The sequence below is a fragment of the Rhincodon typus genome, chromosome 11, assembly GCF_021869965.1.
Source record: "Rhincodon typus isolate 14 chromosome 11, sRhiTyp1.1, whole genome shotgun sequence".
NCBI classification, from domain to species: Eukaryota; Metazoa; Chordata; class Chondrichthyes; order Orectolobiformes; family Rhincodontidae; genus Rhincodon; species Rhincodon typus.
Genome location: NC_063342.1, coordinates 27103745 through 27118177, shown reverse-complemented (window position 1 = coordinate 27118177; position 14433 = coordinate 27103745). Strand labels below are relative to the sequence as shown.

Below are 14433 nucleotides of genomic sequence, written 5' to 3'. Positions count from 1 at the left end.
TGTTACTCTACTGGATCAGTTACTGTTTAATAGTTAAATAATGCAACGCTTGGCACTTGCCTTTAAAATGAAAAAAAAAATAGGGTCTAGGCTATCTTCTTAATATACTTTGAGGGCGTTTCGTCTGGTCCAAAACATATGCTTCAGATCAAGTTTTTTCATCTCAAGTGCATGTCAAATTCTCCTATGTTATGATCACACCTATATTCACTAATCCGGTCTTATTACATTTTGGTAGGTTGAGCATTCTGAACCCTGGCTGGTTCCACAATATATTGTTCTAAAACACTGTTCCAAACCTATGAACCTGGCCTCCAGGCTGCTGTTGCCAATTTGAACTGGCCAAGCTGTACAATTAAATGCCAATATTTCTTGACATATTTGTCATGCCATGAAGCTAATGTCAAAGGGTTTATAAATTGTTGTTAACAGTGACTCATTTCTCTTGATATTTCTCATCTTCATTGGATGTACTTTCACATCTTGATCGTCCAAGCTACAATCATTTGTTATGACTTGACTAATCTCATCCTTTAGCAACACATCTAAAGTAACATTTAGCTTTCATAACATTTTCTTTTGCTTCATTCCTATCATTCCAAAATGTTAAATTCCCTTTAATATTCAGTTCTAGTTCTTTTTCTTATTGTCAGTTCATCTATTTTGTTACGAAAGCCTCAAACATTCAGGTAAAGAGCCTTGTCCTTTCTCTTTCATTTTATGTATTTCTAATCACCAGAATGGTTACTTCTAGGGCTCCCCTAAACTATTTAATTGAAAGGCCCCTCTAGAGTCCTAGTTATCTGATTCTTGAGGACAGTAGCTCCAGTGTAGTTCTTTCTACAGTGAAATCCTTCACAATGGCAAGCTCCCTATTCCATCAGAATTGGCACCAATACCCAACAAATTGAAATGCATTGCTCCAACATAAACCTTTGAACTGCGCAAGCAACATCTGATCTTATTTATCCAATGCCAATTTGCTTGTGGCTTAGGTAGTAATCCAGGAATTATTACCATTGTAATTCCACTTTTTTCTTAAAAAGTTTAACACCTAGCTGCTTATACCCTCTCAGCAGAACCTCTTCTACGACTCAGTTGTGCCACAGTTTCCATGTAGACCATGATAACTGGATCCTTCCCACCACACTCAAGGTCTTCTTCAACACCAATGCAATGCCCCTAGCCCTGGCACTGGACAGGCAACAGAGCCTTCAGAATGCCCTCTCTCAATTGAAGACAGCAAAATCAAGTATACTATCTCCTACTATTACATCCCTTTTAATTCCCCAACTTAAATGGCCCTTGTTACAACAATGTTATGATCAGTTTGTTCACACTCTTTGAATTGAATGCAGTCCCCATTCTTGTCCACAAAAGGCTGCAAGAACCTCACTCCTGTTGGACAAATTCAGGGACTGAGACTCTTCCTGAGCATCTGTTAGATTCTCATACTTGCCTCACTTATAGTCATACTTGTGGTCAAACTATTAACCATAGACTAAATATATTTTAGTTCTCCTTCCCTCTTCCATTAAACTTAATCTCGACTGGATCTATGCTTGCAATCCACCTGCGCAATGCTCTGTTATTGATAGATAATGAAAATCGTACAAAGCCAGCTGACTGGAAAATACATTAGTTTAAAAGGGGGCCAAAAACAAGATGATTGTGACAAATAAATCACTCACCTTCATCTTTGTACTTGATTGTGACTTCATCATTGCTCTGGAGTTTCCCACGGAAGACCCGCTGCATCATCAGTACCAGTTCATCATAGGTTATATCCTCATTGTGGATCGGAATCCGGCGAATGTCATCACCTAATTGAGCTTTAATGATGAGCTTCCCACTCAGATCCAGTTGCCCATTCATGGTCATCTCCTCTCAACCTAGAATGCACAAACCATTAACGGGTAATGCGAAGTTGTTGGGAGTAGGGTGCAAGCAAGAATTTGCAGGTTCAGACATCAAGACGTACGGCATTATTCCTGAAGTGTTAAGACAGACCAAAGCAGAGTAAGCAAAGCACTCAGTCATTACAAGTAAGTCAATGGACACTGCATGGAAGCGTCAACAGATTATAAACTAGCTACTGCGGTACTTATATTCAAAAAAGAATGACAAGATGGTTACAAATAAGGACTGACCTACAAACCTTACTTCAATCCTGCGCATAATGATTATCAAGAGTGAACCTGAGATTTATTTGTTTAATAGTTAACGATTGAACAGTAATCAACATTGGCTCAGAAGACAAAGATCCTGTCTGACCAATCTTTGACTTCTGAGGAAACGGCACAACAAAGGAAATAGTTGAAAAATATTGCTTGCAAATTGGTAATGCATTTAAATATTGAAGAGAAATGAGAGAGACACAAACATCCCATCTATGCTTGAAAGGCTACTGGAAAACCTCAAAGCTCCAGGGACTCAGGCAATGTAGGAAGAGTACCAGATTTTGCACTGGTAATGACAGCAAAACCCTCAACATTCAACAAAAAGCAAACTCTACTGAAATCGACAGTAATTTGGGACTGCCCACATGTGCAGAATAACAAAGAAATCCAGAGGCTCCTCCACATCATATGTTATTTAAGTCTTCTCAGAATGTAATCTCTAAGCCATCAAAGAATTGACAAAAGTACTTTTACACATTTGGTTACACTGTAAAAACCCTTGAAAATGTTTAATAGAAACATAGCAAAAAGGGAGATTAAGCTATACAGCACCTGAAGTTTCATTTGATTGAGGTTGATCACTCAACTCAGTATCCTGTTCTCACTTTCTTCCCATACCCTTAGATCCCTTTAACCCTAACAACTATCTTACTCCTTCTTGAAAGCAGTCAGTCTTTTGGCCTCAACTGCTTTCTGTAACAGAGAATTTCACAAGCTCACCAATCTCTAGATGAAGAAATTTCTTCTCACCTAAGTCTTAAATGGCCTACCCCTAATCCTTAGACTGTGACATCTGCTTCTGGACGTTCAGTCAATCAGCAACATTCTTTTTGAACATTCTCATGCTGTTAGAATTTTACAGGTTTCTACAAGACCCCCCCCCATTTATTCTTCTAAGCTCCACTGTATATGGTCCTTACCAATTCAGTCTCTGTTCATATGTCAGTCAGGACTCAGGAATTATCCTGATAAACCTTTGAGGCTTTCAGATAGAGACACTAAAACTGCCCACAGTATTCTAGGAGTGGTCTCATCAAGGTCCTGTAAAATTGCAGCTAGGCATCCCTTTTCCTGCACTCAAATCCTCTCGCTATGACGGCCAACATACCATTTGCCCTTTTCACTGCATGGTACAACTTCACAGTTCCTTTCAGTGACTGGTGCACAAGGACCAATGGTCACTGCCTGCCACTCAGAAAATGACCTTTTTACCCCTAATTTGTTGCCTGTCCACCAATCAATTCTCTATCCATGTCAGTACACTACCCCCCAGTTCTTTCACAATGGATTCTAGCATATTCCCCATTACTAACGTCAGACTACTTAGTCTATAATTTCCTCTTTTCTCTCTACCTCCTTTTTTTAAAATAGTGGGTTACATTAGCTACACTTCAATCCATAGGAACTGTTTCAGAGTTCATAGAATCTTGAAAGATAGCCATCAATGCATCCACTATTTCTAGGGCCACTTCCTTAAGTACTCTGGGATGCAGACTATGAGGGCCTGGAAATCTGTCGGCCTTTAACCTCAATTTCCCCAACAAATACCGATTTCCTTCTTTTCATTAGATGCTGGGTTCGTCCCTCTCACTAGACGCTGGGTTGCCCAACATGTGTGTGTCCTCCCTTGTAAAGAAAAAAAAAACAAAATATATATTTAATCAGACTGTCATCTCTTTGCTCCCCATTAAAACCTCCCCTGTTTGCAAGGGACCGACATTTATCTTTCTTATAATTTTTTTCTTCACATAATTGTAGAAGCTTTTACAATGAGTCTGTGTTGTCCCTGCATGCTTACTCATCTACTCTATTTTCCTCTTTGTCCTTCTTCACTGAAATCTCAACTGCTTCGAAACCTCAGGTTTGCTGCTTTTTTTTTGCCAGTTTACATGCTCCTTTCTTGGATCTAATACTATCCCTAATTTCCAACGTTAGCCATGGTTTGGGCACCTTTCCAGTTTTAGTTTTGTGGTAGATAGGAACAAACAATTGTCACAGTTTCTTCATGCACTCTTTAATCTTTACCAAGGCTGGGCTGCTATCTTGCCTTTGAGTAAGTTTCCCCGATTTATCATAGCCAGCTCACAACTCATGCCATCATAGTTGCCTTAGATTCAGGACCCTAGTCTCAGAAACAAGTACATCACTTCCATCTTAATGGCTACTCTTCCCCAAAGGGCCTCGCACAGCTGGACTACCAATTATCCCTTTCTCATTACACAATACCGAGTCTAGGATGGCCGGCCCTCTAGTTGGCTTCTCACTGTACTGATCCTGAAAACCATCTCGTACACTTCAGGAATTCTTCCTCCATGGCAATTCTACTGATGTAATTTGCCTAATCTGTATGCAAATTAAAGTTGCTTATAATCACGGCTGTGGGCGACATCTTATTAAAAGAAGGTAGTTGTTTTTTCTTTCCAGTGGCCGCCTTCTGGAATGGCATGGCAGCCCCCATGGTGGCCTCCTGGTATGGCAGCCCCATGGTGGCCCCCCGGCATGGCAGCCCCCTTTGGTGGCAACCCGACGTGGCAGTCTTCCAGTTGTACGTGGCAGTCTCTTGGCTTGGCATGGCCCCAGCATCGTCTCCCGGTCTCGAGGTGATTCCAGAGCAGAGCAATCTCCCAGCCTCATGAACCTCGAAATGAAGCCTGGCATGGTCTGGATCCAAGTCCAGTGTGGACTGGGTTGAAAGACCATTGTTTTTTTTCTTTTTTTTCTGCAATGGACTTCTTATTTCTTTATTTTCTAAGATCTTGTAACTGAAGTTCTACCTGGGTACCTTTAAGTAAAAGTTATGACTTATAAAATTTTCACTGTACCCACTTCTCCTATGGTTATTTAAAATAATGAAAATGTGTGGCATATTTAAATTCCTACATATGGACTTAGCTTCTAACTTAACCTGTCAATTTATTTAACCAGCTTTACAAGAGAGTGTGGCTGCATAGTGGTAATGCCACTGGACAATTAAACCAGAACTACAGACTGATGTCCAGGGGAAATGGGGGTTTGAAACCCACCATGGCAGATGAAGAAATCTGAATTCTCTAAAATTCTGAAACTAATAGCAAGCCTAACGAGGACCAAGTAACCAATGCTGAATGTCATAAAAACCACATCCAGTTGACTAATAGCCTTAGGGAAGGAAACCTCCCATCTTTAGCTTGTCTGGCCTCCATGTGTGTTGTCCCAGTCAAATTGGTGGTTCTCCTTATCCACATGGATAGAGATGAGTGAGTATTGGTCATGTCTTTTTGTAGCCTATTGATGTTCGTGTACCCTTGTTATTAATTTCCTTCCTGTGACAAGCACTACAATCGGACAAGCGGGAAGGAAATACCCTTATCCACATGGATAAGGAGAACCACCAATTCGACTGGGACAACACCAAGATCCTGGGACAAGCAAAGCAGAGACAAGCACGGGAATTCCTAGAAGCCTGGTACTCCACGAAGAAAGCCATCAACAAACACAGAGCTCAACACCATATATACTCCACTGCGAAAGAAAACCAGAAGTGAGGTAATCCAGCTCAACCAACTCCAGAGTTCAAATAACAGGCAGGAAAACACAACAGCGCTTCATCGGACACTGCACTGATGGTGTTATACAGCCAGGTACTGAAACGTCTGCAGAAAAACAACAAACCAGCTCGGCGAGCCAACCAACCACAACATGGATACAATATACATTCATCAACATCCACACAGCTTTTAAAGTACAAGAAAATTTACACTTTATTAAAACACAACTTTTAAAACATAATTCAATCCCAAATCCTTCATCAGTTTTAGCATCTTAATTAGAATGCCCCTTTAATCTTCTACATTGAAAGGAGCACAAGTGAAATTGATACAACATGTGATTCAGTAAGCACTGAATTCAGCTCTGCTATCATTTTGGAAAATATTTTAATTGACAGGATAAGGTAGAAGGATAGCATTTGTATGATACTTAGAGATGACATTGCTTCAGGACATCAGGATGCGGTTTGGATGGACATGAAGAATAGTGGGGGTCAGATGTCACTAATGGAAGTGGTTTACAGGCCTCTTAACAGTAAACACAATGTGGGACAAACTTTATAAGAAGAAATATTGGATGCTTGTGATGAGAAATAGAAAAAAATAGAAATAGAAATAGAAATAGAAATAGAAATAGAAATAGAAAAAGAAATAGAAAAAGAAATAGAAGTTTATTGTGACATGAAAAATATAGCACCTACATTAGCGACAGAAGTCATGCATAATAATAAAAAAAGGTAAAATTAAAGACAAAATTCATCACAGTTCAGTTAACGGCTCCTGGACTCAGGGAAAGCTGCATAAGGAACGCTGAAATACCCAGAACACACAGTCGAGCTAAGACCACCATGCCGGGCTGCTGGAATACTGAACTGGAATCCTCTGCCGAAGGTGGTCTGGGCCAAGATCACCACTTTTGGACAATATCACTTGCAAGGCGGCTGGACCATCTGAAAGCCAATACCAAAGAAGACCTCCACACAAGGATGAGACCTCCACGCTAGGACAAGACCTCCACGCTGCTGGAAGCCACCTCAGTGCTGGGCCGGGAGAAGCCTTTCACTAAAGCCGTTAAAAGAAGGCAAGTTGAATCTTGATAACAACTGTAATAATTCTCGCATAGACTTGGAAGAACCATCTGGACTCCATCTACCTCACCCCAAAACCACTGCAAACCCTAACAACTGGAACACTCTAAGACCATAAGACTGTAAGAAATAGGAACAGAAGATGACCATTCAGTCCCCCAAGCCTGCTCTGGCATTTAATAGGCGAGGTTAAAAGTCATGGGGGATTTTAATCTCCATATAAACAGGAAAAATCAGATTGACAGTAGTAGCTTGCATGAGGAGTTCACAGAATGTCTTCAAGATAGCTTCTTTAAGCAGTTTTTTGGGAACTAACCAGGCTGCAAAGTTTTAGTAGACATGACAGTGAGTTAAGTTAGAGGATTAACTAATGGCCTCAAAGTTAAGGTACCCCTAGGAAGCAGTGACCATAATATGGTTAAATTTTACATCCAATTTGAAAGGGAAAAGATTGAAACAAAGACCGGTATTTTAAATCTAAATAAGGGTAACTATGTGGGCCTGAAAGCTGAATAAGCTGAAGGGAACTGGCATTTATCAGCTAGGTGCAAGATCAATAGAGGTATGAATATAAATACTTCACTCAAGCCACCCCCACTCTTCGAAACTCCAGGGGAAATGAGCTGCACATATTGAAGGGGATATTTCAAAATATACAGAATAAATATTAAGAAAAATCGTAATGGGAGGTCGCACAGAGGTGAGGGATTAACATCAAACTTAGGGGGAAAATCATGTAACTGCACAAAGATGAATAGAAGGTGAGATGAGTGGTTGGAATATAAAGAACAGCAAATAACAACTAACGGGTTAAACCAGGAGAAAGAAATTCAAGTATTGAGGAAGCTAGCTACAATTGTAAAAAGTGATAACAAGAGCTTCTACAGGTATAGAAAAATTGAGTGCTGGCTGTCTGATGAGTGAAGATGGGGGAGGTAATGGTAGATAAGGAAATGGTGAATGAAATGAACAAATAGTTAGCTTCTGTCTCCAATATACAGGATAAAAAAAAAGTAATTCCAGTCATTGGGGTAAATCAGACAGTGGAAGGCAGAAATGAACTAAACAAACTTATAACTACAAGGGGAATTGTTCTAAGCAAACAGATGGAGCTGCAGGCTGACAAGTCTCTAAGTCTAAATAGATTTCATTAGAGAGCCTTAAAAGAGGTTGCTGGAAAATAACCATGAACATGTAATCCCTGCTATTTAGGGCTCTCTGCTTCTTACTCAAAAGGAGGCCTGAACTATCCCCATCCACCACCATCCTCCTCCAATTCACCCTACCTGTCCTTCTTGAAACAAACGCCTTTACTCCTCATTTTCTTCAGATTAAAGGCGTTGTCATGAGTTCCTGTATGGGCTCAGCATGCCTGTCCCATTGTGGGATACAAGGCCTGTTTCCACACTGTAGGGATTCTATAAAGGAGCATTCTGACTCCTCCCTTCCTTGACATCCGTTTCCATTTCTGGGGTAGACCATTCAGCCTCTTGAGCCTGTTCCATCATTCAATGACATCATGGCTGATCTGTGGCCTAACTCCATATACCTTTATCCAAGATCCCTTAATATCTTTGCTTAACAAAACATTATGCATCTCAGATTTAAAATTAACAATTGATCTAGGATCCACTGCCATTCGTGTAAGCGAGCTCCAAACATCTACCACCCTCTTGGTTAGAAGTGCTTCCTAACATTTCTACTGAATGGTCTGACTGGCCCTAATTTTCAGACTTTGCCCCCTACTTCTAGAATCCCTAACCAGTGGAAAGTTTATCTACCCAGACTTTTCCTGTTAACATCTTGAAGACTTAATTCAGATCATTCCCTAACATTCTAAATGCTAGAGGAAACAGACCTAATTTGGAGAATCTTTCCTCATAACTTAACCCTGAAGTCCAGGTATCGTTCTTGTAAACCTATGTTGTAATGCCTCCAAGGCCAATATATCCTTCCTAAGGTATGTTGCCCAGAGGGTTTTAAACAAAACAAGGAGATGAGGAACCAAACTTGATAGATGTAACACATCAAGAGATAGAGTTGAACCAGGAGAGGAAAATGCTAAAATGGAAAGTGAAGGTCTGATAATGGCAGTAAAGGACTGCAAGAAAAAAAACGCCTGAAAATTACTAGCAAACAAAACAAAAAAAAATTGAAGTCTCTGCATCCAAATGCCATTAGAGAGAGTCGGTTGCAGGATGATGGGACTGGATTCTGAATATTCAAAGACAACTGACATTCAAGAATAGGTAGCAAGGTAAAGGTGGAGGCGTAGCAATCTTAATCAAAGATAACATTCCTGCAATAGTCAGAGATGACCTTGGTTAAGGAGATCAGATGTAGAATCAGTTTTGGTAACGATGAATAGCAGGAGGAAGTAGTCACTTAAAAGTTTTAGCAAAGATTTGTAGTCACTAGTCGGAGTGGTCTACAGGCCTCCTAACAGTAACCATAACATGAAACAAACTTTACAAGAAGAAATAGTGGGTGCTTGTGATGGGGGCAGCAATTATTTTTATCTTAACCTACTGGGAAAATCATACAGTCTCAATGAGGAGCTCACAGAACAGTAGATTCTGCAAACAACTAGAGAACATGTTATAACACATTTGGTATTGTGTAAAAACAACAGAATTAATTAATGAATCAGAATTAAGGTAACAGCCATTATAATATTACAAGCAATTTTTACAGTTTGAACAGGAGAAGTAGGTCTAATACAAGTATTTTAAACTCAGTAAGGGCAAATATATGGATACGAAAGCTGACCTAGCCAAATTAAACTCACAAGATCGATCAGTAGAGACGCAGCAGCAGCAGACAGTTAAAGGGAAATTCAGAATACTCAGAACAAGCACATTTTTACTCTAAAGAAAAATTCCAAGGTGAGGGTCCACTATAGAGGTTAACTAAAGTAGCAAAGGAAAGCATCAAACTTAAGGAAAAAGAGTACAGTTGCACTAAGATGAAGGTCAGGTCAGAAGACTGTTCAGAACACAAAGAATGGTTAAAAGGTTAATCAGGACAAATAAATTATGAGAAGCTAGCAAGAAATGTAAAAAAAAAAGTTTCTATTGGTATCTAAGAAGGAAAAGTAGTAGTAAAGTGCATGTTAGTCCATGAGAGGTTGAGAATGGGAGTTAACAGCATATAAAATACAAATGACAGACATAATGAATAAATATTGTCTTCAATTTGGAGTATACAGTCTCCAGTAATACAAGACCATAAAACATAGGAGCAGAAATTAGGCCATTCAGCTCACTGAATCTGCTCTGCCATTCAACCACGGCTGATAAGTTCCTCAACCCATTCTCCCACCTTCTTCCTGTAACCCTTGATCCCCTTGATAATCAAGAAGCTATCTATCTTTGTCTTAAACGTACTCAATGACCTGGCCTCCACAGCCTTCTGTGGCAATGAATTCCACAGATTCACCACTCTCTGGCTGAACAAGTTTCTCCTTATCTCCGTTCTAAAGGTCTTCCCTTTACTCTAAGGTTGTGCCTTCGGGTCTCAGTCTCTCCTGCTAATGGAAACATCTTCCCAACGTCCACTCTGTTCAGGCTATTCAGTTAAGTTTCAGTTAGATCCCCCTTCCCCTGCCCCAATCCTTCTAAACTCCATTGAGTGCATAGACTTAGAGTCCTCAAACATTCCTCATTATGTTAAGCTTTTCATTCCTGGGATCATACTCGTGAATCTCCTCTGGATCCGCTCTAGGGCCAGCATAGGTGTGGGGCCCAAAATTGCTCACAAAGCTCTAAATGTGATCTGACCAAAGCTTTATAAGAGCCTCAGAAGTACATTCCTGCTTTTATATTCTAGTCCTCTCAAAATAAATGCCAACATTGTATTTGCCTTTCTACTTATCAACTCAACTTGCAAGTTTACCTTTACAGAATCCATGGACAGAATCCATGTCCCTTTGCACTTCAGATTTCTGAATTTTCTCCCCATACAGAAAAGCGTTCATGCCTCTATTCTTCCTGCTAAAGTGCATGACCTCACACTTTCCCCACATTGTATTCCATCTGCCACTTCTCTTCCCACTCTCCTAACCTGTCAGAATCCTTCTGCCGCTTCCCTGCCTCCTCAATACTACCAGTCCCTCCACCTATCTTTGTATCATCTGCAAACTTAGCCAGAATGTCCTCAGTTCCTTCATCTAGATCGTTAATGTATAAAGAGAAAAGTTGTGTTCCCAACATTAACCTTTGCAGAACACTAGTCACCAGCTGCCATCCTGAGAAGGACCCTTTTATCCCTAGTCTCTGCTTTCTACCAAAAATCAGGAGGTGGGAAGAAGAGAGGTACCTGCTGAAATTATAATAACTAGGGGAGTGGTATGCTGCAAACAGAACAAGCTGCAGATTTAAAAGCCTTTGGATCCTGATAGTCCTCATCTTAGCATCTTAAAAGAAATGGCTAATGAGGTGTTAGATGCATCAGTGTTAATTTTCCAAAATTGGAGAGTTTCCAGAAAAGTTCCATCAAACTTGAAAGTACCAAATTTCTCTCGAGAAGGAAAGGAGACAGTAACCAGGGAATTATTGACCTGTTATTTTGACATCTGCTGTGGGAGATATTTTAGAACCAATCATTAAGGAAGTTACAACTGGGCAATTGGAAAAAATTCAAGATTAAGGGAATGCAAACACAATGTCGAACTTTGCAAATGAGGCAAGGCCAATGGAAAATTTTGTTGTGAACAAAATAAGAAGCATGTAGAGACATATAAAGTGGTTGAATGAATGGCAAAACTCGGGCAGATGGAGTATGATGTGGGAAAATGTAAAGTTATTCACTTTGTCTGGAAGAATAAAAAGGTAGAGTATTGTATAAACACAGAACAGCTGCAGGACGCCAAAGTGCAGAGGAATCTAGGTATTCCAGTGGATCCGTCACAAAAAAATTAGTACAATGGGTACAGGGAGGGATTAAAGCTAATGGAATCACAAGAGGCAATGAACATAAAAGAAAGAAGCTTTTGCTTCAGTTATAAACAGCAGTGGTGAGAGCACATCTTGAATATTTTATGCAATCTTGGTCCCTTTATTTAAGAAAAGATGTGAACATGTTCAAGGCAGATCAGAGAACATGTGCTGGATTGATACCTGGAATGAGCAGATTGACTGATCAGGAAAGATTGGATAGGTTGGCCTTTTATTTAGAGTGAGGGGTGATTTGATTGAAGCATATAAAATCATGAATGATCTTGCCAAGGTGTATTTGGAAAAGATATGTACTCTTTAGGAGAGTGTTTTAAAATTGGGGATCACTCTTTTAAGATAGAAATGAGTACAACTTTTGAACTCTCCATCTCAGAAGACATAGTATGCATGGTCAATGAATATTTTTAAGATGGAGGTAGATAAGATTCTCATTAGGCAAGGAAATAACAAGGTAGATGGGAATGTGGAATACAGAAAACAAACAGGTCAGTCATGATATTATCAAACAGAACAGGCTTGAAGGACACAAATGGTCTACATATGCTTCTAATTCGTACCTTCATATGTAATGCACTAAAGTGATATCTGTGTTCAATTCTTGAAGTGTGAGTTGGACTTCTGACTCAAGGGGTTGAAGTACTTACTGTCAACTGAGCCACACCTGAAATAGTGATCCTCCAATTAAATGCCTTGTATATTTACAGGACATTCCAAGCACTGTGTGAAATGCAGTTTGGTACTTCTCAACGAATTATCTTTCAAAAAACATGAAAAATTACATCTACTGAATGTATGGAACAACAACCTTATAACACCTCGAAACAAGATGAAGACCAGAAATTCTGACTTTCATCATTGCAACCCAAGGTGTTCACCTACTTACTTCTAATATCAACTTCAACCTCAATTTTCAGTCTGCAGAGACACACTGTAGTAACATTGCAGTGGCTGATGCGATAGCGACAGGTCCACTTTGAAGTTTGCCTGGAGTGGGTGAAGGATTTCCATGGAGATAGGAGATTAAAGTAAAGCTAGAGTGTTTAAAAACTTTGGCTCTGAATAAGGGAAAGCCAACACTTTAAAACACAGACAATTCACACCAATTTGTGACAATAAGAACCGCAGATGCTGGACTCGGAGATAACACAGTACGGAGCTAGGGGATCACAGCAGGTCAGGCTGCATCAGAAGTGCAGGAAAGTTGACGTTTTGGGTCGGGACCCTTCTTCAGAAATAGGAAAGGGGAAGGGAGCTCAGAAATAAATAGAAAGAGGAGGAGTGGAAATGTCACTCCCCCCCTCACCTCCATTCAAAGCACAAAACAAACATTCCACATTAGACAGGGGTTCACCTGCACATCCGTCAAAGTGGTCTACTGCAAATGCTGCTCCCGATATGGCCTCCTCTACATCGGTGAGACCAAGCGGGGGTTCGGAGACCGCTTTGTAGACCATCTGTGCTCTGTTTGCAACAAACGAAAACACCTTCCGGTCGCGAACCATTTGAACTCCCTCTCCCATTCCCTGGGTGACATGTCCATCCTGGGTCTCCTCCAGTGTCTCAATGATGCCACCCGCAAACTGGAGGAGCAGCACCTCATATTCTGCCTCAGGAGCCTACAGCCCAATGGCCTAAATGTGGATTTTACCAGTTTCAAAATCTCCCCACCCCTGGCCTCATCCCACGACCAATCTTTCCTCTTAATGTTTCAGTTGTTTCAGCGGCGGGAGTCCGGGAGAAAGCGCAAGGGCAGCCTGGGAAGGTAAGCTTCCACCGAATAAATTTGGGAGTTAACTAATACCTGAGACACTGCACGTGTAGTGTCTCCCACCCTTCCACCTCCTCTAACCTAATAATAACGACTAAGTGTGGTGAGCAGGTAAGCTATTCGCATGTTTTTTCCTCATCTCTTTGTTGTCGTTCGGGGTGGTCACCGAGACGCCAAATCCTCTGGGAGCAGGTCGGAAGGCAAAGCCGGAGTCTGTTTGAGTATATAACGGAGTAAACTTACTGGTGCAGCGAACACTGCAAAACTAAAAAAAACTAATGAATTTTAAACAATTAACTAAGTAGAGATGGCAGGCCAGGTGATGTGTTGTAGCTGTATGATGTGGGAGCTAACTGATCCCATTGAGAACAGCAGTGACCACATCTGCATCAAGTGTTGGCTGCTTGAGGAGCTCTGGCTCAAAACTGATGAGGTGGAATCCGAACTCCAAACACTGCGGCACATCCGGGAGGGGGAGAAAAACCTGGATGCTGTGTTCCAGGAAGCAGTCACACTTGGTAGATTAACTAATGTTAATTTGATCGGCGGGCAGGGACAGCAGTGTGTGACTGCGAGTGAGGCAGGTAGAGGGACCCTGCAGACAGGAACACAGGAGCCGCAGCCCTTGACATTGTCCCACAGGTATGAGGCACTTTATCCCTCCGTGGATGAGGAATGGGGCTGCAGGAAGGATGAGTCAACTGACCATGGCACCATGGTCCAGGGGGCCATTCAAGACGGGGGAGCAAAAAGACAGATCGTAGTTGTAGGGGATTCCATCATCAGGGGGATAGACAATATCCTTTGCGAGCAGGATAGAGAATCCTGCATGGTGTGTTGCCTGCCCGGCGCCAGGGTGCGAGACATCTCTGACCGGCTTGAGAGGATACTAGAGACGGAGGGGGAGGATCCAGT

General features: G+C 41.1%; 1 protein-coding gene across 2 annotated transcripts in view; it reads right to left on the bottom strand.

Annotated features, from left to right (window-relative positions):
* tfg (trafficking from ER to golgi regulator) overlaps positions 1-14433 on the bottom strand; it is a 103870-nt gene that overhangs the window by 78938 nt on the left and 10499 nt on the right. For both annotated transcript variants that reach the window (XM_048602644.1, XM_020511092.2), the window contains exon 2: positions 1692-1892. In XM_048602644.1, the coding sequence (XP_048458601.1) occupies positions 1692-1881 (190 nt within the window). In that variant the 5' untranslated portion in view covers positions 1882-1892. The remainder of the gene's footprint in view (positions 1-1691; positions 1893-14433) is intronic.